This window comes from Lepidochelys kempii, chromosome 4, assembly GCF_965140285.1.
Source record: "Lepidochelys kempii isolate rLepKem1 chromosome 4, rLepKem1.hap1, whole genome shotgun sequence".
Lineage (NCBI taxonomy): Eukaryota > Metazoa > Chordata > Testudines > Cheloniidae > Lepidochelys > Lepidochelys kempii.
Window position 1 is genome coordinate 109,011,362 of NC_136383.1, and position 27,375 is coordinate 109,038,736.

At 39.4% G+C, this 27,375-nt stretch overlaps 1 protein-coding gene across 13 annotated transcripts in view; it reads right to left on the reverse strand.

The window, feature by feature from the left end:
* The window catches only part of SLIT2 (slit guidance ligand 2), a 424,023-nt gene that overhangs the window by 61,984 nt on the left and 334,664 nt on the right, over nucleotides 1-27,375 (reverse strand). For all 13 annotated transcript variants that reach the window (XM_073342401.1, XM_073342399.1, XM_073342407.2 and 10 more), the window contains 9 exons: nucleotides 26,799-26,942; nucleotides 24,918-25,061; nucleotides 22,628-22,794; nucleotides 21,148-21,280; nucleotides 14,709-14,777; nucleotides 11,879-11,950; nucleotides 11,594-11,665; nucleotides 5,497-5,568; nucleotides 2,801-2,964 (listed from right to left, as the gene is read on the reverse strand). In XM_073342401.1, coding sequence (XP_073198502.1) covers nucleotides 2,801-2,964; nucleotides 5,497-5,568; nucleotides 11,594-11,665; nucleotides 11,879-11,950; nucleotides 14,709-14,777; nucleotides 21,148-21,280; nucleotides 22,628-22,794; nucleotides 24,918-25,061; nucleotides 26,799-26,942 — 1,037 coding nt within the window. The remainder of the gene's footprint in view (nucleotides 1-2,800; nucleotides 2,965-5,496; nucleotides 5,569-11,593; nucleotides 11,666-11,878; nucleotides 11,951-14,708; nucleotides 14,778-21,147; nucleotides 21,281-22,627; nucleotides 22,795-24,917; nucleotides 25,062-26,798; nucleotides 26,943-27,375) is intronic.

Consider the following 27,375-nt stretch of genomic DNA (forward strand, 5'->3'; position numbering starts at 1 on the left):
CAAATACTGATAAGAAGGAATTATCTGCAATTCTTCTTCTCTGAATACATACATTATAACAAATTACCATTCTTGGGTCTGTGCACCTACATGTGACCAAAGCAGAAACCCCGAACTTCCAAGTTCCAAATTCTTGGTTCCAGCAGGGACACCTTGTACAGCACACATGTTCCTCCCAATGTCCCTGCTGCCAGATGCATTCTATGCAGAAGGATAAATTACTTATGTATGAATGGAAAAAAACCCACACCCTGAATAATAAAGACAAAATGTGTTACAGGGCCTTCAACTCACTGCGGAGGGTGGTGATGACTGGTGATCTGTTATCATGTGTATCTTCACAGAATGGCTGTTGCAGGCAAGTAATTCTTTCTTCTCTAAAGACACCCATCATAACAGATCCCCACTCCTGAGAGATAAAGCAGCTACAGAAAATTTTCTATGAAGGGGTGAAGAAAGAAAAAGCTGCAATAGGGAACAGAAGAAACACAAGCAAGATGCGCATACCTTGAACAGTAACACTAAAAGATGAGGAGTACTTGTGGCACCTTAGAGACTAACCAATTTATTTGAGCATGAGCTTTCGTGAGCTACAGCTCACTTCATCGGATGCAAAAAAAAAGATGAATAGATCTAGATATATAGAGTGAGTGTGTGAGAGAAGACACTGCATACATTTTAAAGTATTTCTATTTTAAGCAAAGATTATTAAAAAAACCTGACAAAATTAACTGTAAAAGGAGGGGGGAGAAAAAGATCCGCCCCCATACCCTATCCCTCTACACAAAGCCTGGAAAGAGTGTTTGTGGTACTAGTAGTACATCACATCTCATATCCTCTCTAGTTATAAAGCATGTCAGAAATAATGCTTAGCAAATGTGTATAGAGAAATCCAAGAGGATGGTTTCCAAATCTCCTAGTCAGACCTAGATGATTTGTTTGTGGCAGCAGATTTGTCTCATAAGGAACCAGCCTTGACATGACTTGAGAGCAACAGTCATGTCAGACTAGAACAATAGTTATCTTAGGGACAGCAAAGCCTAATGAATTAGTGTAAAACTCAACACAAACAGGTTAGATTTCTAATGGCTTTAATGTACTAAAAGCCTACTTGACCTTCCGACACCCAACTGTGGAGAAGAGCCTCACTGAGGTGAGCATGCTGGAAAATGGAAAAAGAAAATCATCCTGATGATCAACTAAGGTAGAATTCTATAACTATTTTAGGAAAGGATGTAGGATGCATCTTAGGCACCACCATGTCTTTGAAGAATTTGCTAAAAGGTGAATCAGTCAATAGAGCTTGGAGCTCACTCAGTCTGTAAGCTTAAATCACTACCACAAGAAAATAGCCTTGCACGGAAAAACTGACTTCACATTTATTAAGCATCTCAGGAGGAGTTATCAATTTAGGCAGGATCACTTTAATAATCCCATATTTCTTATTCTTTTTATTGGGTGATCCAAAGTATTTAACTTTAAGAATCTAGAGACAAGGGGGAGCAGCAAAAGTGCTCTACACATTTAAAAGGTTTAAGAAAAGAAAAGAAAAGAAAAGAAAAGAAAAGAAAAGAAAAGAAAAGAAAAGAAAAGAAAAGAAAAGAAAAGAAGTGGGGAAAGAAAGCCCAATATGTAAAATAACACAAGTCCTGTTTCACATAAGGGCCAAGAATTAGGATAGCCTAACACCTTAGAGACCACAAACTTAGTCAGATTCATAAAAAAGACTGAACTGTTATCTGGATAACAACAACATCCAGAGTGATAACAGTTAACGTGAACAAAAAGAGTATAGGGGAGGAGATAAAACCTTAAAACAATCTCTTTACTCTAAACTATTAGGGAATAGGATAAGACCATCATGGAGGGAAACTACCCCACATTTCTGTGCTGTGAGGTTTCTTGCACCTCCCTCTGAAGCATCTGGTGCTGGCCACTGCTGGAGACAGGATACTGGGTCTAATCCAGTCTGGCAGTTTGTGCTGCATCATAGGAACTGCAAGGCTCACAAACCGAATAATCATGGAAATGTTTACAAGTTTTGCTGGAAATATTGAGAATGAAGCACCAGAGAGTAGTGAAACTATATTCTTTGATGAATAAGGTAAGAGTTATAACAGTGTTTGCAACAGGTAACAATGCAGTGGGCCCTATAGAAAGCGCATTTATCTTGAATTCAGCTGGATGTAACTGTTAACATTTTAATTTTTGTAATAAAGAAATTTGAGCACATTTTATTGTTTAAAATATTTTAAAAGAGTTTCTGAATTACTCAATTTATGAAGTGTCATCTTTAACAGTCAAGGTTTTCCTAGCAGAGAGCACAAATGTTCTTACAACTCGCTTAGGCAGGAGCACACTGTTTTGTGGCTCATGGAGAGGATATATACAGTGTGTCACTTTATAACAGTAGTGTATCCAGGGTTCCCACTGTGCTGCTATGAAATGAAGCTATGCCACTGATTTAAAGAAATAAGTCTGCCATGTGTCCAGCATTTCAACTGTGAACCAGAGAAGCTTCTTCTACAACTTTTGTCAGAAAGGAACTGGAAATTGGAACACTTACAAGAATTTATGCTGCATAGGTTGAGATGCTCTTTGTTGGAACCAATGGCTATAGAACTTTGAGTATGAGGAGTATCCACCTTGGTCCTGCCCATGACAAAGGACCCAACAGTAAAGGCGTTATAATGAATATCTTTAGAAAGTATCATTTAACAATTTCACATTTCACAATTCAACTATTCCACTGTAAAATTTCAAAATTGACTGCCACATCAGAAGAAACATAAAACAGTACCTTGGCAAGTAAATTTTTTAGATGGAGTTGTGAGAAGTAGTTTATCTGCCATTTCTCCAGGACCAGCACAACGTGCAATACCAGGTTCTTTGTATTCTGACTTTACCCAATCGGACAACCATTGCATGTTACAATCACAGTACAGAGGATTTGCTCCAATAGCACTGGGGGAAAAAAACATAACAGTCTTATGTGCTTGCTTTGTATAACAAAAACAAATCTATAATCAGCAGAAAACTCCTAAAAGCTAAATGCGCTACATGGATTACCTGGATCTTGGCTTTGAAACTAGGACTCAGCAACAAACTTTGCCAGAATGCTAGCCATTGTTCTCAGTTACATTAATATGGATTTTGGAGAACTGATGCTAATGAGCTCAGTATCACCCTTTGTACTTAAATGGTCAATGTATTTGAGTTTAACAAAGAGCGTCTGAAGCTGTGGAAGAAATTTTGTAATGGGAAGTTAAGTTAGCCAGAGGATGAAGTAAAACCCTTGCACTCCAGTGGCTCTTCAACTGGGGCTTAAGGCCACCCTGCAAAAAATGGGGGAAACCATTAAAAGAAATATACTTCCCTCTTCCAGTTCATGGCTGCATGCCCTGCATAAATCATTTGCTTTTACCTTTCTCCCCACAAAACTGCAATTTATTATTTTCTCTTTGGAGCTCTGCCAATGAATATAAACCCATGGTTACTGATCTCATCAGAGATCTCCTCTTCATGATTATGTAAGGAGATTCCCCGAGCAAGCTCAGTGCTTATGGCATTGATAGCAGTCAGTAGAGGCAGGCCTAAAAGACCTGCTCCTGGGGAAGGACAGAACTCTGCCACTAACAATCTGAAATAATGCAACATGTTTAGCAAGTTCCATTGAATCATTATCCCCTCAGTGGGCCCTATAGAAAGCGCATTTATCTTGAATTCAACTGGATGTAAATGTTAACATTTTAATTTTTGTAATAAAGAAATTTGAGCACATTTTATTGTTTAAAATATTTTAAAAGAGTTTCTGAATTACTCAATTTATGAAGTGTCATCTTTAACAGTCAAGGTTTTCCTAGCAGAGAGCACAAATGTTCTTACAACTCGCTTAGGCAGGAGCACACTGTTTTGTGGCTAATGGAGAGGATATATACAGTGTGTCACTTTATAACAGTAGTGTATCCAGGGTTCCCACTGTGCTGCTATGAAATGAAGCTATGCCACTGATTTAAAGAAATGAGTCCGCCACACGTCCAGCATTTCAATAGGCAGTCCTGGAAATGCCTTCGGTATTCCACTGCCCTTGAGACTGTTCCACATCCTGATCTCACACCACTAGGCCTTCTGAGAAAGTAAGAGGATCCCAGGAAAAATGATCAGAGCATGGCTCAAATACCATGAACAGAATGAAGATTGCAGAAATGCTTCTCATTCTGCCTGACCAAGCAGGAAGGACTTCTGTGATTTACCCTGCTGAACCCACTCACTTAGTCAGGCATGGGGAGCAGTAAAAAAAAAAAAAAAAAAAATAGATCCAGTTCTATAGATGCTTTTATTCTCCTTACTCCCATGTTACACATACAAGAGGTACCCACCCTCCCTGCTATTGTTCCAGAGAAAAAGAGGAAATGGTTCTCCACCTATGAGAGAGGGAAAATGCTCTCTGCCTTCTCAAGAGAAAGGTGATGCTTCCAGCTTCAGATTGAGGGAGAGAAATATCCCTTGTTAGAAAAAGAACAAGAGGAAGAATATGATAGAACTTTCTCCTACCTAGAACCCAGGGGAAAAACAGCTGGAGTGCATAAAGCAGTCACCTCTCCAAAAAAGCAGAGGTATGCTCTGTCTGCAGACACAGTGACATGATGCTATGTCACCACGAGATGGCATAAAAATGCCACCAGGTAGAGCTGAGATGAGGGGAATTACTCTACTTAAAAATCAAAATATAGGCAAGTCTAACATGATTGGCAATACAACAGGCAAACAACCTTTTTATGGGGGTGGGGGTAAGGAGAGGGCCAAACTTATTTGATCATACATGTTTTTAAAATGCTTCCAAAGAGCATGACCAAAGATACTTATAGCTGCCATCTTGGAATCATGGAAGGGGAAGAGAAAAACTCGGATGGTTAAAGTACAAGAGAAAGCAGCCACTTTGTCATTTTACTTTACATGTACACAAGAAATTCCTTTCACTCTTCTTTCATAACCTCCATCTCCTACTCCCTTTCCAGTTCCCTGTGCCAGTTTCATCTGTCTTCATGCACATGTGTCATCCTGATAGCAGCATTTGAATGAATTGTAAATAAGGATGAAACCAAAATTAATCAGTACCCTTTCAAATTTCTGTGACATTCCCAGAGGCTGAATACGTCTGAGCACAAAGCTGGACCATTACTTGCTTACAGCAAAACAAAAACAGATGACTCCACATATAAAGACACTTAAAAACTGCATCTGCTCAGCAATGTCAAACTCAGGTATGTCTGTACACTTGTATGCAGGAATATACTCCCTCCTCTCTTGCAAGGATCAGATTCAGTATTTTCCTCTAAACTCCAACGGTTCCAATTCACCTTCGCTCTTTGTAGCACACAGAAAACTGAGCAAAATAGCCAGATGTTACTCTAGAAAAAAGTCTTTCCATGAAATGCTGATCCAGGCAGGAGGTCCACATACATGTAAGTAAAAAATATATGACTGAATACTCACAGATGTGATAATGCTGAAAGATCATTAAAAGCTCCTTCAGGAACAACAGAAATATCATTGCCATGTAAAGACCTAAGGAAAAGAAAATAACCAAAATAGGTATTTTTTTTTGAGGAAGCACAAGTGAACTTGCCTTTTGTTATTTTTCAACAACTATAGATGCATGGACCTCAGCAGTTTAACTCTGCAGGCTTGTGATTTTACAAACTTGATTCAGTTTCACATTTAATTTCAGTTCCTGTGCATTTGCAGCCTTCCCACCTGCCTGCCTCTCAGGTTTTTGTTCTGAATTAGGACTAAAAATTTAAACGGTTTTATTTTTTAATTAAAAAAATAAAACTTGCTCAAGATGCAGATCAACTATTAATACTGCAGTACTTAGTAGGTTCAGAGCAGGGAAAAGAAGAGAAAGTAATTCTTTGTTAACTTTTCAGAAGCTCAACTAGAATTTCACTGATTGTGTTTGTGCTCTTCATTTGCTTTTTGCAACACACATGCCACAAAGGTTCATGAAAACCAATTGTGAATCTGTAACTGATATTAATATAATCATAAAATGAAATTCTGTATTGATGAAAAACACAGGGGTGGTTCAGTCATATCTGGGGCAGATCTACCCAAAAGGGTTCTCCCTTCCTATCTATGTAAACTTTCATTCATGCATATAGCTACACATACCTAGGCTTATGATTAAAATCGTATGAGGTGTTTTTATAGTTGTGTAGGCTAAAGCATGGTGCGTTAATATGGCAACTGAGTACACTGGCCCTGAGTACTGAAATGCAGGGTAAGGGGTGGACCTCCAATAACTGGCTCGTTTGACCTAACAGAGGTCAAAAGGAAGGAGCTGAGTCCAGATTTGGAAACTGCTGGTGTTCATATGGTGTAAAGGCACACCTCTGAAGCTACTATCTTGTTCTCTAGAAACTCAGCTTTCGTTAAGAAACAAAAACAAAGAAATCCCCAGTAAAACTCTGTTGTGATTGTGAAAAAATCCTCAAATGTGAATAATGTGATACAGAGATAAGAACAATAGCTGAAAGGTGTGAATTGCCCCATTCAGATCAGGTAGTGATAACTCAGAACCTAGTGATATTAATGATGACATTTAAATTACTTCATTCCTCATGTAAGGAAGAAGAAGGAGGACCACAGAACTGCACACTTTACTGTGAACAGCCTCTCATTTTAGTGCTAGAAGTGGGTTGCATTTGGCCTCCCCCCCACCCCCGTTAAGGAGGAGCCAAACTTCAGGAACCTAGCAGATCCCTTTGGAATACCAAAGTCCCACATAGGAGAAGACAAACTCAAGGAGCCTAGTGGAGCTTAGAGAGCTTCTCAAATAATTTGAGCATGCATTCAATTTGCTGAGAGCAATGCCTCATTTTGGTGACTCACATGGGTAGGTCTCATTTTGTGTGCAGCGCTTGGAAGAATTTCATCATCTTCTCCTCTACACCCCCAATCTAATGCCTGGGTTGAGTTGCCTTCTTTGTGAATTAGTCACCATCTTTCCTAGGAAGCAGGTGTTGGCACTTGCAGGTAAGCCTAAAGCACTCTTACATGGCATAATGTCTTTCTACAGGCTGCTCTCGGTTGTGGTAGACTACGAAATAATATGATACAGGCTCTGTTAGGGCCTTCGACTAGAGTGAGTGAGAGACTGAGTGAATCTGGAATTAGAGCATGCTCCAGGTTAGAGCATCAAAAGGGGTAAAACTGGTGATAGCTTGGCTGGCTAACGCCTACCTCCTTTCACCACTGTCAGCACAGGTTGCCTTAACAAGTTATCCTGTTTATAGATTTAATAAAGTAGCTAGTATGTGAATAAACATCCAGTTATATCTCTCCATCCTCACTGTCCCTTCCCATTCACAGTATGTCCTTTACTGTTCACACAGGCAAGACAAAAGATGTTAGCCCAGCTGGGTTGGAGCAGTGATGGCCAGGGTTGCTATGAGGGTGGGTGCGCAGAGGGATTCTTTCAGGAGGAAAGGAAGTTAGGGACAAAATAGCTAAACAGGGGAGAGAGAAACAGATGGACTGGTTTGAAGTAGGGCCGTCAAGCGATTAAAAAAATTAATCGCAATTACTTGTGATTAATTGTACAATTAATCGTGCTGTTACACAATAACAGAATACCATTTATTTAAATATTTTTGGACGTTTTCTACATTTTCAAATATATTGATTCCAATTACAACACAGAATACAAACTGCACAGTGCTCTTTATCATGAAAGTTGAACTTACAAATGTAGAATTATGTACAAAAAAAACTGCATTCAAAAATAAAACAATGTAAAACTTTAGAGCCTACAAGTCCACTCAGTCCTACTTCTTGTTCAGCCAATCACTCAGACAAACAAGTTTGTTTACATTTGCAGGAGATAATGCAGCCTGCTTCTTGTTTACAATGTCTTCTGAAAGTGAGAACAGGCATTCGCATGGCACTGTTGTAGCCAGCATTACAAGATATTTACATGCCAGATACACTAAGGATTCATATGTCACTTCAACCACCATTCCAGAGGACATGAGTCTATGCTGACGACGGCTTCTGTTTGATAACGATACAAAGCAGTGCGGACTGATGCACGTTCAGTTTCCTCATCTGAGATCGATTTTCTTTTTTGGTGGTTCGGGTTCTGTACTTTCTGCATCGGAGTGTTTTAAGACTTCTGAAAGCATGCTCCACACCTCATCCCTCTCAGATTTTGGAAAGCACTTCAGATTCTTAAACCTTGGGTACAGTGCTGTAGCTATCTTTAGAAATCTCACATTGGTACCTTCTTTGCGTTTTGTCAAAACTGCAGTGAAAATATTCTTAAAATGAACAATATGTGCTGAGTCATCATCTGAGACTGCCATAACACGAAATATATAGGAGAATGCAGGTAAAACGAAGCAGAAGACATATAATTCTCCCCCAAGGAGTTCAGTCACAAATTTAATTAATGTATTATTTTTTTAATGAGCATCAGCAGCACGGAAGCATGTCCTCTGGAATGGTGGCCAAAGCATGAAGGTGTTGGATCATATTAAAGAAGTTCTGTATTAAAATCACAAATGAGTTTGGTTCCCCATAGTTTAAATTCCAGGGTATTACTAATTAAGAGGTCTCTTGGTTTTTGGTATTGTTTCTCTCCCTCTATGTGTGAAACTTGCAAGCTGCTAATTGTGTTAGTACATTCTAAGACAGAGTCTGTTCTCAAAGCAATTCACAGAGAGAGAGACTCAAAGCAATACTCTAACAACAAAAACAACACCCAGAGACTCCCCGCCCTTTTGCTGTATTAACAATTGTGATTAAAATAGAGATAGAGGATGTATGTGGATGGATGCTTGGTGTGGATAACTGAATGATCAGGGAGGTACCAGCCTAAGAATCCAGTGTCCATCGGCTGAAGAAGGCGTCAAGTGGAAATAACCAGAGGACCCCCAGAGGGCAGACTGGAATCCACCCAACAGCCTCAAGAATGGGAGAACCAAAGAACAAGATAACATCTAGCAGCATGGAGCCGTCAGGAATGTGCTATCTGCTGATTGATTCAGCAACAGCATGATGAAGCAATTCTCATAGACTGGCATAGGAAGAAATTCCTATAAAAATAGACTCTAAAAAGTGAGAACTTTGGGGTCTGATTCTGCAAACCAACTTCCAGGAGCATCAGATGAGCAACTGACAAGGCCCTGCTCCCTCCTCATGTCCAGGCCACCTGGCCAGTGGCTTGGCATGAGCAACTCTAAGGCTGGTAACTATGATAACAACCTTGCAGAACCTATGTGTGTGTGTTTGTATGAATGAATGTGTGAATAAATATGAGATTGAATGGAATGTTATAGCTATAACTAACTGCTTACTATGATTCTTTCGGTATTCACAATAAATGTGGTATTTTGCCTTTTTCCCTTTAATAAGATCCTGCTGGTTTTTATTTTATTGGTATAACAAAGGGGTATATAAATGTTTAGCATATCTGGCATGTAAATACCTTGTAACACTGGTTCCAAAAGTGCCATGTGAATGCCTGTTCTTATTTTCAAGTGACATTGTAAATAAGAAGCAGGCAGCATTATCTCCAGTAAATGTAAACAAACTGGTTGGTCGTAGCGATTGTCTGAACAAGAAGTAGGTCTGAGTAGACTTGTGGGCTCTAAAGGTTTACATGGTTTTGTTTTTGAGTTATGTAACAAAAAATATCTACTTTCATGATAAAGAGACTGCACTACAGTACTTGTATTAGCAGAATTGAAAAACACTATTTCTTTCATTCATCATTTCTGCAGTGCAAATATTTGTAATAAAAATAATAATATAAAGTGAGCACTGTACATTTGGTATTGTGTGTTGTAATTAAAATCAATATATTTGAAAATGTAGAAAAACATCCAAAATATTTAATAAATTTCTATTGTTATTCTATTGTTTAACAGTGCAATTAAAACTGCAATTAATTGTGATTAATTTTTTTAATTGCAATTCATTTTTTTTTGAGTTAATCATTTTTTTTTGAGTTTACTGTGATTAATCGACAGCCCTAGTTTGGAACATAAGCTAGAGAGGAGGGTGGAAGGAGAAATCTCCTGGGAGAAGAGCAGCGACACTTTGTTTAGGGGAGAATAGGGGCACGGATACATTAGTTGAAGGAGGGGCAATAATGGGAGGGACAGGGAGGCTGAGGCACAGGGAATATAAATAAGGCCAGGATAACTGCGAGGTAAGAGTGGAAACAACAAATAGCAGGCAGCATGAAACAGGCAGGTAGGGGGGCATAATGGAAGGGGATCTTCCAGGAAAAGGGTCCTGAAGGAAATCCCCAAGGAGGCAGTAGGAGCATCCAAGAGTAAAATCCTAGAAGTACCCCAGGTAAGGGCAGCAGAAGCAAGGAAAATGAACTTGTGGCTTGAAATATTCTCTATCCCAATGCCATTCCCTCATATCTGATAGAGACAGGCAGCTCCAAAAACTAGCAGTGCCTGGTGACATTCATGTCTAAAAGTTAAAGAAGTCCCAGAACTCTAACTACACATCCAAAGGCCCTGGTCATGTTCAGCTAGAAGTCAGGATGTGAACTGGGTATAGAATACCTGTGATGTTTCTGTGCCAGCAGGAAATTATCCATAAGCCAGAGGAATTCATTATCAGATGGTTAAACTGGATTTTTGGCTGCTTTGCACCACTGAAATGGTCAAAAAGATCAGCATCCAGAATCTGGCCATTGTACTTTGAGTCAACAAATAGGCTCAGCTTAGCTTTCTCACATTAGGAATGAGCATGTGCAGGACTCTCTGACCTGCTATGGTGGACCATACCAATATGGGCGCCATTCACAAGTTCTGCTGCTCTCAGAACCAGCCCTAAGAAAAATTCATTCATAATAAGATGTATGCCTCTTTGTCAGAGATCAAAATTTAGTAATTCAGGTGACCAATCATACAGCTCAGATACTGAACAGCAAATACTTGAAAGAATACAGGCAGCTATCCACAGACTGAGATTTGTGTGCACCAAACATTTAAATAACTTCAAGCAACACAGAAATAAGATTAAAATAGCAGTCTGTTTGTTAAAAGAAACTGGGCTAAATCACAGAATATTTTATTCATCATCAGTTGTTCATCAAATTCTGAGTTGGAAAAGCACCCAAAGTTAAGTGAAAGAAAGTAAGCAATTTATTAAGGGAATGCTAAAACACATTCAAAATCTAATGGCTAAAAAAAAAAAAAAGATACTTAGAATAATAACACCATATAGTTTGAGACTCCATTCCTATGTCACATACAAATAACATTTTTAGACATACACAACTGAATCTTACAAGCAAGAACGTGACATAAGAGACAAAGAAACAAGAAGTAGAACAGAAATGTGTACAATGCACAGTCTTTCTATGACCTATCACAGCACTTATTTATACTCACTGTACCACATTTTAATTATATAATAAAAATGCAGCAAATTAATATTTTGTGATTCTTTGTTCTTTATTTTTTCCTCAAGTACTTATTGGGGTTGAAGATTTATTAATTCCCTATGGGTTTCCAAGTCTGTTGTTACACAAAATAAGTTTTTTCAAAATAAAATAACTACTTACAGTAACCTAAGTGATTTCAACCCATCAAATGTCCGTGCAGGGATACACCTCAGACGGTTGTAACTAAGAATTCTGAAAGCATATAAAATAAAACAAGTAAAACAACACACACATACAATGCAGAGCATGATTAAATGTACCTTTTGCATTCATAGCCAGTTAGGAAACAGTTATCTTACAGCCTCCAAATCAAGCAAGTTTTAATATTAATAGGTTGCCTTTTCTTTTCAAGACAATAAACACTGTAATGTTTTTATACATTCACTGTTATACATTTAAACTTACAAGGTGAGCAGCTGAGTCATGTTGCTGAAGCTCTGGTTAGAAAGAGTGCTGATTCTGTTGTTACTTAAATCTCTATAAAAAATAAATTCAGAAATTCAGTCCATAAAATGACTGCACAAATTCTGAAACACCATACTCTAGAACTGAAATAGAACATTATTTTTATTAGTAGGGGTAGTATTGTTATTAATATTGATATTTTAAAGAATGCCTTTTTATTGTGACATGCCACGTACAAGCCAAGCAAGAGCTTACATTGATAAATGAAAAGTGTTCTCATTTCAAAGGATAAAAGGCAAAGCAATTCAGTGTCCTGCATTCTTATACAATGCCAGCGTCCATCATGCTCCTTTACTAAGACTATATCTTACAGTGTTAAATGAAACTAGCAGGTGAACTGGGAATAGGGATGTAGGTAGATAATTTTAAGTGGGAATCTTTCTAGCTACCTCCCTAATGGAATATGAATAAGTATTACCTGACACCCTTGATCTGGAGGTTTCAAAGCATAGGTACAACTATTTTAAAGAAGGTTTTTTTCCCCCCAAAACTTGTTCCTGGGTTCCAATGCTCCTATAACATGTGAAATCTTGGGTCTACATGGGTGAAAGTTTTGAAGTCCTTGTGGCCGCTCCATATTCTAATGAATGAAGTCTTTTTTCTTAATTTAAATTTAAGGCAGCTGGCGTTTGGAGAAAGAATCTTTGAAGGGCACTGTGCTTGTTGGGGAAACTTTGGAAATGAATCATGCTGACAACGACAAACCTATAATGTTTCCATCAACATGTCAGCCAAGTGCAGTTGAGCACAATCTATTTGTACCAGAAAGAGAAAAGAGAAGGAGGATGGTCCAGGAGTAGGGTATTGGCCTAGACACAGAAGACCCAGATTCAATTCCCTACTGTGTGACCTGGGACTTGTCTACATGGTGGATTAATGCATTTATGGAGGTGTGATTTCTAAGGCACACTAACATGTTGCACATTAATTGGTCAGTGTTGACCCTGCTGCTGCATATTAGAGGTTAACATAGTAGTGTTTCAAACAGCACCACACTAAAGCGCACCAGCAGGATCTACCCTGTCAACTGTGTAGACATGCCTTCAGTCTCTTTGTGCCTCGATTTCCCCATATTTCAAATGGGGCTAAATAATTCTTCCCTACTTCACAGCAGTGTTGTGAGGATAAATAAAATAAAGACTGTGAGCAACTCCAATAATTCAGTAATGGGTCCCATATATGTTCATTATTCCATTTGTGTATTGTTTAATGCTGTACAGGAACTCTGTAACTCAGGAAGCAATGGAAACTTAAGCTGTAAGTCATGACGCTACTGGGATGATGATTGACCTGGGCACATTTATGGTCAATTGACAGTTATCCATTTCCTGCCTATGGAGGTCTAACACGGGTCTATGAAACAAGAATACCTGAATCATCTGGATCCTTTTTAATGTATACACAAGGAAAGATAGGAATTTACAGATAATCTTTCAATACCAAGAGAGAATGTCCAAAAATGTAATACATGGCTTTCTACTTTTGCAAACATCTACCCAGAATTTCAGAATATTAATGTACTAATACTACTTATCATTTACTGAACAATTTTGCTGTTTATACTTTGCATTTGTACCCTATCAACATTATTTATTGAAATGCCAGCCTGAATGACTAGTTACAGTAAATCTGATATTGTAATTTGCATTTGTTTTATGAGCATTTAACATTACATACACAATACAGGGTTGATCATCACTACTCCAAACAATCAAACCTTCAGACACCCTCTTTGTGGGCCAATATGATAAAGGAGTGCTTATCACTACAGCAAACAGTAACCTACATGCACGCTCTTTACAGGCCTGTATACTGCAAGGTAGGTCTCATACACCTCTTGCAGCACAAATCCACAAACACTCCATGCAGGCCTAGATTGCATACATTTGAGAATAGTGCAATTGCTGATACTATTTGGAAATTTTGTGAAAATGAGATGCATCTATTTTCTAAATTTGAAGACCGGACCATTTAGTCTAGAATAAGGCATACAAAAGGAGCTGGGGCATTTTCAGAATGTTACACTGATTTAGTTTGCTTTATGCAAGAAAACTGGTAGCCATTTTGTTGCCCTAATTTTTAATTTGTGGTTGCTCCTATGCTACAAGGTACTTCAAAACATGATGAGGTTTATCCCCAGTTGATTCACTGAATTCAATGGAACTTATGACAATTTACATCAGCTGAGGATCTGCCCATACGTCTCACAGGGAAAGTAGTATTATCTCTGTTTTACAAAGTATTATCTCTGTTTTATATCAACTAAGACATAAAGAGCTTAGCGGTTTGTTCAAAAATCGCACAGTGAGTCAGCAGTACAGCTAGGAATAAAAATGAAGTGTCCTGACTAAATTCCCTTCTCCAACCACTAGACCATCAATTGTGGCAGGTTACCAAATTGCAGAGATGTAGCATTATGTGTTTCAAACCAACTACAAAATCTTTTCTCTGTAATTGAAATAATTTCATGCCTTTATTGAGGCTAATACTGTATGTCTATGTGACAATGTACTGAAGCTGTCATACTCTAATGCACATTTTGTGAGATTCTGCATTTCTTTTCAGGTTTACTATAGTTCCTGCCTATTTACTCTGCAATAAAATGTGTTGTGATCACTGGACTAAAAATATCCCATTTATAAAATGTGCCTTAGGGCGAAATTTGTTAAAAAGTTGGTTACATTTTATGTTTTTCTTGTAACTGTTTCATTAAATGGAAGAGCAGCTTTTTGATCAATCCCACACAAAAAGATGCTCTAAAGTTACTTACATAAGTGTTAAATGTTTGTAGTTAGAAAGTTCTTTGGGAACAAGGGTAAACTGGTTTCCATCCAAATAACTACAACAGAAAAATAAAATAATGAAGTATTATTCATCTAATTAAAAGATCAATACCTTCAGCAAGACAATAGTTAGGAGTAAAGCAATAAATAAGGTTGAGATAGGTGCTTTGAAAGTACATGTGAATACATAAAGTTTCGATTTACTACTGCAGTTGCTTATAGTTTTACCTTCTTCAACATTAGGATGACATGATGGCTGGGGAATAGATGGGATCAACTGCCTAAGAGCCAGATGTATCTTGTGAAGTAAAGACCACATCAGGCTTATACAAGTCATTTTAATGTGGTTCATTGGATTTTATTGGTTTCAGAGTTGCAGCTGTGTTAGTCTGTATTTGCAAAAAGAAAAGGAGTACTTGTGGCACCTTAGAGACTAACAAATTTATCTGAGCATAAGCTTTCGTGAGCTACAGCTCACTTCATCGGATGCATTCAGTCAAGTTAAATGCATCCAATGAAATGAGCTGTAGCTCACGAAAACTTATGCTCAAATAAATTTGTTAGTTTCTCAAGTGCCACAAGTACTCCTTTTCTTATTGGATTTTATGCTACTGTAAATAGAAACAGAACTTGACAGCTACAAGCAACATTATTATCCCAATCTGGTCCTTCATAGTGGGTATAGCTACACATCAATAGTACAAACCCAATGTTGGACAAAAATGGTGAATGAGTTTGCTGAGGTAGCTGCTTCTGGCCCCAGCTCTAATAGTAAACCTATTATGTCATACCCGCAATCATAGGAATACAATGACTAGCTGGAGTACCAAACTTGTTAGGCACATATGTGATGGATCCCAAATCCTCTGAGCAGTTGTGAACACCACAGCTGGTGAAGGAGAATCAAAGACCACAAGGGGAAAACACCCTCCAAAAAGCAGGAATTGGAACAGAGGAGTGCTGCGGACAGCCTCAGTTGACTTAGGTCAGAAGTCAAGAGTCCTGATGGGACATGCATCGGTGATTCAGATAGCTTGCCAAATGGGTTGGTTGGTGGCTGGGCCCAGGTTCACACAGCTCTGATACAAAACCTGTGGATACAAAACCTCATTCCTCATACCGACAAGTTATATTCCCTTTGACAGCTATTGTGATTCAGCATCTCATGTGTTACACGGAGATGAACATAGATATGGATATGAGTCTAGATGGATACTTATCTACATTTAGCTAAATAAACTTAACTATTTTAATTTTTCTTTCAAACAATAATTGAGGATCTCCCATATTTTTAGTTGCTTATAATGGAGGGTTATGCAATTATACTTTGTTTATTGCTTTACAGAGCATTAGAGATGATAACATGTTGGAATTTTCATTTTGTTTGTTTGGGACTGTGGAGAACATTAGGGAATGTGTTAGGTTTATATTAAGTAAGAGGCACATAGGAGGCAAAATATGTTGGTGGACGTGAAATAGTGGTTTGAAACCTAAGGACTCTGAGGGCTCATTGGGTTGCTGAGAACCATCCCAGAATGTTGGTTCGAATGTCAGTACTGGGAGAAGGACCACTGGAGGAGGGAGAGTGGAGACTTGCTAGCTGGAGCTAATTTTGGTCTAGCTGGCTGAAGTTGCCAAGAAAGGTCTCTCCAGATTCCAGAGACTGGTCCAGCAGGGATGTAGAGGTCTGGGCTACTGAGAGGGTTGTAGTGAGACCAGACTGGAAGAATATCAGACTCCCTGGCTTATGAACAGGAAGCCAGAAGATCTTCCTGTGCTTGACAAGGACAATAGGCAGCACTTCCAGAGTTCATTCACAGGTTTTAATTGTAAATAATAAATTACAAGTTTCTTAATTCAGTCTGGAGTGTAGCTGTGGTGAATGAAGATTTCTGCACTGATCTTCGAAGAACATGTACTGTACTTACCAGGGGAAGGGATCCCTGTTCCTGGTGAGGAGAGCTCAAGATAAAATTTCTAAGAGAGAAACTTGGTGGCAGCAGGTAACTGATACTAGGCTGTAGGAAACCCAGCACTGTGACACTGACTTTCCTTAATTTCTCCTCTTACTAGCAAGCTATGTGTGATGGAGGTCATCAGAGGCTGGGCATGGGTGGTACTTTGAGAGACCAATGACAGCTGGTGGTGATCCACAATCCTTTCTTTATGGAGAGTGTTTCAGTTAATCCAGACAGGATCTAGCTGAGGGGGCACAGCAGATTTTTTTTTTTTTTGCAGCCTCTGTCCAGGTATATGGTGTCTAGTCCATTTGTATTGCCTTCTTCCGCATCCATAGCCCTGTTGTTATTATATTTTGCCAACTTTGATATGTACTTCTGAACATTTTTACACATATACATCAATGATACTGCATATATGGCAGGAAATGAATTTTTAACACTTTATTAAGAGGTTACAAACAAAGTGTGACAGACCGAGACCAGTGGGGTACAGGAGTCTGTTCCTATTGGGATCCAGGAAGTGGGCGGGCAGAGCTCGTCCACTATGAAAGGAGCCCCCCCCCAGCCTAAGGGGGAGATCCACAGGGCCTGGAGAGCCAATCAATTACGGGGGACAACTAATGAAAAACAGGGACGGGAGTGCGGTCAAAGGGTCAAACAAAGGGAACCGGACGGGGACACCGAGCAGAGAACCCCGGACAGTGCCCAACGCTCCTCAAAGGCGTCAAGGGAGTCGGTGGACGCCGCCGAGAGGAACTCCGCTCGGAGGCGTGAACGGACAGAGGAGCGGAAATAGGCCCCGCAGTCGCAGGAGACTCCGTCGGCCAACCTCCTCACCCTGGTTTTATAGATGGCCGCTTTAGCCAGGGCCAGGAGGAGGTTGACCAGGAGGTCCCGCGACTTAGTGGGGCCACGGACAGGGAGTGCGTAGATGAGAAGGTGAGGAGAAAAGTGCCACCAAAACCGTAACAAAAGATTGGTGAGGAGCCGGAATAGGGGCTGCAACCTGGCGCACTCCAGATAGACGTGCGCCAGGGTTTCCCTCACGCCGCAAAAGGGGCAGGTGTCCGGAATGGAGGTGAACCGCGCCAAATACACGCCCGTGCTCACGGCCCCGTGAAGGAGCCGCCAACTGATATCCCCGGCGGGCCTCGGCACTAAGGTGGAATAGAGGCTGGCCCACCGGGGCTCCTCACCCTCTAGAGGTGGCAGGAGGTCCCGCCACTTTGTGTCAGGGCGGGACGCGAGGGTGAGGACATGAAGGGTGTGGAGCACGAGCGTGTAGAGATGTCGTTTTGGCGCGGTCTGGAACCGGACCGGCTGCAGCTCACGCAGCCGGCTCACGGTGAAGGGGCGGGGGAGTCGGTCGGGTCCACGGGGCAGGGGCCCGATGAAAAGGTCCGGAGGGCCTGGGGTGGAGGGTGGGCGGGGCGCGCCCTCTCGCAGGACCCGGTCGAGGTAAACCCGAGCAGCGGGCGGCAAAGCGGCCCTCACCTCCTGAAGTACGCACAGGGCAGTACGAGGTCTGGAGAGCCCCATGCGCTGAGCGAGCGTCAGGGGATCCAGCCAGTCTCTCCGGTCATACTCCAGGAGGTCTCTGACTCTGGTGACTTCCGCCAGGACCAACCTCTGGCGCACCGAGGGGGACTCCGCCGCCTGCACACGGAGCTGGGGGTTGTGTAGCAGGGGCTCCGCGAGGAGGTCTTCCCCCAGGGAGGCCGCCACGGACCTGATCGCTGCGAACAGTTTCCAGGTCCGGAGGAGGTCCTGGTAGAAGACCGGCAGCCCGGAGAGGTCTCACGGAAGACCCCTCGGGTGGAGATAAAGGAGCTGCCGGTCATATCGGAGCCCTCGGAGGCGGCGCAGGAAGGCGTGCGCCAATGCGCTCCATGCCGGACTACCTGCACCATAAAGGAGCCTCTGCAGGGCCTGGAGGCGGAAGACGTACAGGAGTCTGGTCGAAGGCAAATATACTGGCCACTGGACGAATAGTTTTCTGTTCCCTGAGTGACCAGAGCAGGGGCTGCATTAGAGCAATCAGGGAACCTGCTAGAACCAATTAAGACAGGCAAGTTAATTAAGCCACCTGCCAATTAAGAACATACTAGAATCAATTATGGCGGGCAGACTAATCAGGACACATGGTTTAAAAAAGGACCTCCCATCAGTTAGGGAAGGGCATGCAAGGAGCAGGGAGTGAGAAGGCATACTGCTGGAGGACTGAGGAGTACAAATGTGATCAGGCTTCAGGAGGAAGATCCTGCGGTGAGAATAAAGAAGGTGCTGGAGGGAGGCCACAGGGAAGTAGCCCAGGGAGTTGTAGCTGTAGCTGTCGCTGTCATGCAGCTGATACAGGAGACATAGACAGCTGCTATCCACAGGGCCCTGGGCTGGAACCTGGTGTAGAGGGTGGGCCTGGGTTCCCTCCAACTCCTGATCAGACACAGGAGAAGTTGACCTGGTCTGTGAGCAACACCAGAAGGGAAGGTCTAATTTGGAAAGGGATCTGGCCTGTCCCTGACCCTCTAGATGGGACAACGGAGACTGCAGAGATTGTTCTCCATTCCCCCATGCTGGCCAGTGATGAGGTTAGCTGAGAGAATGGCAGGTTTGAGCCTCTAGCAGAAGCGGCCAAACTGAGGGCTGCCATGAACCTCTGAGGTGAGAAAATCTGCCAAAAAGTGCAGTATCCACCAAGGCAGAGGAGGAACTTTGTCACAAAAGGTATTTTTAAAAACTTTCTTGAAGGAGTAAGGTACTGTATATCGTGATAAAATTAATGAGGTTTGAAAAGAAAAATGTTAACAATTTATTATTTTATCTCTGTATCATTAAAAATAAGCTTTCACCAGTTACAAATTTTCTTCTTGGTTGCAAAAACCATTACTTGTTTGAATGAAGGAAATATTAGGGCAATTACATAATGAAAAGGAGATCACATCTTGGAAGGTGTATGCATTTTAATGAACAAGAAGAATTGATCAGGATGCAACTGCAAGCAGAAAACTAACTCCTTTGTTTTCTCTTTAAAAAAAAACAAATACAGTGAGCGGCATGCACACTTTAGACACTAACTTAGGTGCACAAAACTGCATGTAAGGGACTTATCAGTCACAAAAGGTGTTGCAGTCCATATGAATTTCTTTATATGTACAATTTTACAAGTCATTGCTCCTAAATGTGAATCAAATTGTATCTATCAGGCAGCAAGCTGTGTTTAATTGAGGAACTTATTAAAAACACTGATAGCAAAGGTGATCATTTTCTTTACTAGAATGTCAGTAAAATTACGGATGCATTTGTTATGGTATCCTGTTTTTACCATCAAACTACTGATGGATGTTTTAGAAACTTCTGAATAATTGTAGTTGTAAAACAAGGAAGCTATTAAAGTGTTAAAGGGCACACTTAAGATGCCTTCCAAAGAAAATATTTACATTAATGATTTTTAATATTAAACAGAGTGGACAGAAGATACTTCAATGCCTTCCTGTGTGTTTAATTATTAACTGCAGCTATTTGTAATTTGTAAGAGGAGATGATGAAATATTAAAAGGTATTTATTATTGAGGCTTTTCTGAGTGTTTCTTTACATCTCAAATATACAACATGAAGTTTCAAAGAAGTCATAACCCATTTTCTAAATTTGTTTCTGAAATTTTGCATTCTTTTGTGTATAAAATTTGGGTTGCCTCAAAATCTTTGAAGTGCATATGCATAGAGCATTTGTACATTCAAAACTGAGTAGCTGGCTATCTGCAAAACTAATTTGTACCCACAAATTATATCTATGAATAGAATTACCAAGTCCTAGGGAATCTAAAGACTTGAAGTTGGAAAATAAATACCCAAGAGGACATTTCTGAAAATCCGCCTTACGATATTCACAAAAGAATCTTTACTATTTTTCCAAATACACAACTTTTTTCATAAACAAGCCTCCACTGGAGAACTAATTGAAATTCATTTATTAAAAATTACTCTTTTCCTTAAATATGTTACTAAAAAATTCCTTAAACTATTGAAACGATAAGAATTTTAAATAGCTAATTGTCTTAATGCTATTTATGTTGTTTACTTTCTGCATTTCTTCCATGTTGGACAATGAAAATTCAATGCAACATTCTCTCTGTAAGCAAAAATATGTACCCTAAGTGCACACACACAGATCTCTCTCTACTATATATTAAGAGAAACTTAGCTAATCATAGAATACTACAATAATTCATAATTATATGGGCCTTTTTACTATTATAAACAGGACTTTTTTGTTATTAAATTCTTTTTATAAAGATTTCCTTGTTTGACTTACAGGTCTTAATATCTAACAAGCGATAAAGTCTCAAACTCCAGCTGATTGACAAATCTCAGTTCTTCGTTTTGCCTACTTACTCTGCCTCATTCTGAATCAGACAATATGATTCTGAACTTGGATTTAAGAAAAGGAAGAACTTGTGCTACTTACAGTTCAGTTACATCTTTTGGGATGCCTTTGGGCAAAACCTTAAGACCTTTATTGCTGCAGCGAACCACAGTATCTAGACAAGTACATTCCGTGGGACAGCGAGACAATGGAGAGCAACTGTTGTCGTCATTTCCTGGTTAGTGAAAAGAAACAGATAAATAAAGCTTTGCTCTGCAGAGAGCACTTAAGAATTGGCAAGAATTTAACACACTGTATTTAATTCCACTTAACAGACATGAAGGTTCCATCCATAGAGCACTGCAGTAGCTTCATGGATGGAAATAATTAAGTTATCACTTTTAGCTACATTTCAAATTATATCATTTATTTAGTACAACACTGTTTTTAGTATCTGAGGCATATTCTTTAGAAAAAGCCTCATTAAGGTAAGGTCAAAATTCCTAAACACAAAGTGACAAAGTAATATATACACTGATTTCTAAAAAATTACAATAATTTAAAGTAAATAAAGGCAGCATAGGGAAAAGTTATACATTTGAATATCAGCAAACATACAATTAAGATTGGAATTAGAAGGATTGGGATGTAAGAGAGGAGTAGCAGATTTTTCAAATATTTGCAGAGAAATATAAAAAAATCAATAACTAACACACTGACTGAGCAATAGTAATATAACATTTGAATATTTAGCCTGAACAAAAGTATTGAATTCAAGGGTCAGCGTTTGAAAACATTTTCATTTGTACAACCATTGGTCCAATTATCTCAATCTCCACTTTACCTCAAAATCATACAATATCAGGGTTGAAAGGGACCTCAGGAGGTCATCTAGTCCAACCCCCTGGCTCAAAGCAGGACCTAATTCCCAACTAAATCATCCCAGCCAGGGCTTTATCAAGCCTGACCTTAAAAACTTCTAAGGAAGGAGATTCCACCACCTCCCTAGGTAACTCATTCCAGTGCTTCACCACCCTCCTAGTGAAAAAGTTTTTCCTTATGTCCAACCTAAATCTCCCCCACTACAACTTGAAACCATCATTCCTTGTTCTGTCATCTGCTACCACTGAACAGTCTAGATCCATCCTCTTTGGAACCCCCTTTCAGGTAGTTGAAAGAGGTTATCAAATCCCTCCTCATAAGTCATGTGCTCCAGCCCCCTAATTTTTGTTGCCCTCCACTGGACGTTTTCCAATTTTTCTACATCCTTCTTGTAGCGTGGGGCCCAAAACTGGACACAGTACTCCAGACAAATACCAATTTACAGTACTGCACTGTAATTTTCAAAAGGTTTGTTGACCGATGTATATGAACAGTTGCATGCTTTTTAATCATCTCAAATTGTGTGTGCTCTGCTTCTAGAATAGACATGATTATTCAGGAGTTAAACTGGGATCACAGTTAACATTTATGAAATTTAAAAAAGAGTGCCTGTAATATGTACCACTTAGTCTATGGCATGTTATATGTAAGAGAGCTGCAGCACTACACTACTCTGACAGATCCAATATGAATTTCTTACCATCATCACAAGTAAAATCTTGAATTGCCACATCCTGGATGGGAATCTCTTTTAAGAAGTAGGGTTTCTGACAGCGAGGGTTTCCAGTTACAATGCGTTTCTTCCTCAGCCAATCTCCCAGCCAAGCCAGGTGGCAGTTACAGTTGAAAGGATTGGCCAGGAGGTTTCTGAGAACCACATGCAAACAATACATAATTTAGTTTCAATGATGTAACTTTGTTTTCATTTTAAAAAATACAATGTGTATTTTCAAAAAGTTCAACCTAAATGAAATTCTTCAAACAATTCCATAAGCAAACCAAAGCTGAGAGCAGCAATTTAGGATTTGTGCAGTGAATCTTGATATAGTTCATTTAGAAATAATTTAAACCTGTCAGAGATCTGACTTGCTGTCAAACTACCGTGCACTGATAAAGCAGTAACTTAATATAGAGATGAAGGCTGATTACTTTACATTATTAGCTTTAACCTGATAACAGCTATTTCATTAATTTGTCATCTCAAGATTTCCATCTTTTATTTGCTCCAGAGAATAAGTTTCTCATCTAAACTGACAGCTAAGTTGATTACATGTCAGTTATAAAAATGAATTTACTTCTACAAGTCTGAGTACTTTTGGCATCTCCTCACTTCACCACAACCCTATTGACAATTCCATTATTTAGAAACATGCCATCTTTAATCTGCACAAATTAGTCACTAGGTGTAAAGTGTCTCATTTTATGTGGAAAGAGGATTAAGTACTTTACTGAGCGGTGCTTCCCACTGTAATTACTTTTTTGGTAACCTGACTTCCTTAAACAGGCACTGTTTTTCCTTCTCCTCTCCCCTCTTTTCCTTTTCCTCCCACTGAATTAAAAAAAGATTTGAAGGCAGACAATGTATTGAAAATGTATTATTTCTAATACAGCCATTTCTTTTCACAGAAAATTGGACTGTAGTTTAATGCTCCATCATACAGCAAGTCTGAATTAAGTTACAAGGTAGGATTTAGACTATATATTAACTGCAGTTTCAAAAAGTAGAACACCAGTGTCAAGAATGCCAATGGCCATGGGAGCCCTGTAATACTAGGGCTTTCACAATTGGTTCAACCAGTGGAAGTGGCAATCATGGCAAACTTCTTATTCTAAAAACCCTGGTGTAAACAAAGGAACATAGGACCTGGAAGGGACCTCCTGGGTCATTGAGTCAAGTCCCTGCTAACGCAGGCAATCCTGTCATATAATTTCATTCACAAATTTATCAAGTTCCATCTTAAAACTAGTCAGCTTACCCCCTCCACTACTTTTAGAAGACTGCTCCAGAACCTCACTCCTCTCATGGTTAGAAACCTCCTTATAATCCTCAGTCTATATTTGTTCATGCCCCTTTAGACACATTTTACCCTCATGTCTACCCCCCACACCTCCACCCCTCTAAATATTTATAGAGAGCCATCATATCCTCATTTAGCCTTTGTTTTGCAAGGCTAAACAAGCAAAGCTCTTTTAGTCTCCACTCACACAAGAGGTCCTGCATTCCCCTGATCATCCTAGTAGCCCTTCTCTGCATCTGTTCCTGTCTGAATTAATCTTTCTTGAATATGGGTGACCAGAACTGTACATAGTATTCAAGATGAGGTCTTACCAGTGCCTTGTGCAATGGTGTTAATACTTCCCTAACTATATGCATTTCCAGTAGAAGGATCACATCTGCTGCTGCTACTTTTTTAAACAGACACATTGCACTGGTGGCTTATATTCTTCCTGTGATTGACTAATACAGCCAGATCTTTCTCTTTCTCTTTGTTTCCAACTGATTAACAGTTTATAGCAGAAATTCTTATTAGTTCCTAAGTGCATGCCACTGCACTTCATACTATTAAATTTCAAGCTATTTCTATGACTCTAGTCCTCTAGGTTATCTAATTCTTCCTGTATGCTATTCTGATCCTCCTCTGTATTGACAATGCCTCTAAACTTTGTCATCAGAATTTCGTTATCACTCTTCTACTTTTTGTGCCAAGGCCATTAATGAAAAGTGTTAAGTAATATCAGTCCCAAGACATTAAAGAAATTAATTTCTGTCAAGTTACACTATCAGTAAGTGTTTAAGGACAATGCCTGTATTCACATTTGAATATGTGCTTCAAGATGGCCCAGGACACAGACTTTCTGAAACTGACTATTGTATTTTTCTTTAGTGTAATCTTAATGTACACTGCAAGATTATGCACAGAAAATACAAATGTTATAAACACGTGAGTGGCTTCAAGTCCTGGATAATCTAAAAATATAATGTAACTTACAATGTAGAGAGTGAATGGAGAGTATCAAAGGCACCTGGAGCAACTGTAGTAATTTGGTTGTCATATAAGGAGAGCAAACGGACAGAACTCAGTCCTGTGAAACTGTCATTGCCTATACAGCTTATACGATTGCTCCTTAGCATCCTGAGAAAGAAAGGATTAACATTTATTACTTTAGGGAAGGTCCAATAGAATGATTTTATCGAAACATCTTTCTATGTTTTATTACGCTTAACATTTACTGAATTTAATCATATACTACATCTAATGTATGAAGATTTTCTTGAGCATTAACCATTTTGGTATTCAATATAGTTAAATATTACAAAAAATGAAGTATAATTATATCATATATATATTTATATTGTATTGCAGAGCAACAGAAACTAAACTGAGACATATTTTTGAAGACACCATTTATTATAATGAAAACTCACTGTAATTTTAGTGTTTTAGCTATATGAATATTTCAGTAACTTTACAGCTCATGTGAAGATACCAGCTGAGAACTGTGACAGCTTTCTCTTTGCTATCAGACAACTGCTTCTACAAATTAAACATTTACATGGTTATTTGTTACAATTTTTACATATTCTGGTGGTATTTCAGTCCATATTTCCGTTCATTAACATATGTAAACTAAATTGCAGGAAGCACTCTTAACTTGCTCAACAAATCTCAATTAACAGAAACCACTGGGATTCTAACACAGTGGTCCCAAAACTGTGAGGTATGCCCCCCGGGGGGCATGGAGTAACATCCGGGGGGCACAGCAGAACCTGGGGAAGCCCCATGGGTGAGGGAAGAGAGGGAGTGCCACACAGCCCCACTCTGCCTACATTTCCTCCCTGGTCCTGCTCCAAGCCCTGGCTCCATAGCCGGTGGGCAGACAAATTCCATTACTGGGAAGGGGGATGCAAGAGGAAAAGTTTGGGCACCACTGTTCTAACAACAAGTAGAAAGTTTAGAATCTTAAAAACAAAAATAACCTTCCTAAAAATAGACTTCTCTAAGTAATATTACAGGATCAATGCAGTTTCAAGTTTTGTTGTTTTTGTGCTTGATTGTTAATAAACCCTAGAATAATTTTTCCTACCTAGATTCATAAGAACAGCAACTATCACTGTCAAGTTTGAAATAAAAATAAAGCTAAACTTAAATTTAAAATCTTCGGTACAACATATCCAAAAATATCTGCATCCTTCTTTACTGCAGAGCCCAGAAGACTGCAGCTGTTGGCTCCGCAGAGGGCTGATCTGCTGATTAGAAAGTTTAGAGTACAAGAGAAGCCCCATAACAAAAACAACAGTTCTGTGGCTGAGAGTTGAGGAGTTACCTAGGAAGCAGAGAGGACTAGATAAGAATGTAATAACTTCAAGCCAGAGCCCACTGAATCATCATCTTTGGCTAACTGGCATTAAATCGTTTGGGAAAGACCCTCATCCCTCATTTCCACATCCACTGAATCTATCTCCTTCTTCTGGAGTAATTCTCAATAACAATTACCATGGACAGAATAAAAAATCCTATTCTAAGGATGTGGCAGTGCAGAATGCATAATTTCCATGGCTACAGAGATGGTTATTTCCATCTGCCCACAGAATCAGGAGCAGCCTCAGCTGCTGCATAGTTCAGTAGGCATGTACAGTTTTTGCAGACAAGTAGCCACAGAAATGAATTTCAACTAGATCAGGCCCGAAGTTAATGAATTCACACTCTAAGTGGAAAAGCTTGGTGTAAAATGGAAGTAAGAGCTAGGATATGCTTCCATATTCCATATTTTTTACTTCAAAATGAAGGTTACGAAAAACATAGGAATTTGCGTCAAGTCTAAGATCTGGCACAGAACGGGAAGAAAGACAACCAATTAGTTAGACTTACAATGTTTTGAGACTTTCTAGTCCTTTAAACATCTTGTGTCTAATAGTCTCCAAACGGTTACTGGTGAGCAACAGTTCATTCACACCAGATGCTCCTTCAAATGCTCCTTCTTCAATATCTGTGATCTTGTTATTGCTCAGATTTCTATTTTACATTCATGAAAAAGAATTAAAGAAAAAAGTCTTTTTTTAGTGTCTTCGGCTAATTAACTGTTAAAGAAACACTGCAGACTACCATAGCCTTAGGCTACTTTAAGTAGTTACTATGTAAAACTGGAGAATAAATTCATTTCAGTAAAATATCCAATACAGAGATTTTAATCCTGCAAAACAAATTTCAGTACAAATTTAACAATAGACTGGGATTTTCAAAGGAAGTTGAGTTTTTATCTGCCACTGAAAGAATATCAGGGTTGCTACCAGTGCCTGCATAATACAAGAAAAAATTTTCATCCATTTCTAAAGATACTCAATTGAAATACAGTGTGTTAATGTTTTAATTCCTTCCAGTGTTTTGAATCCGAACAACAATGTAATGTTGGTGCCTGAGAAACAAAACTGAAAGGAACTAGTTTAGT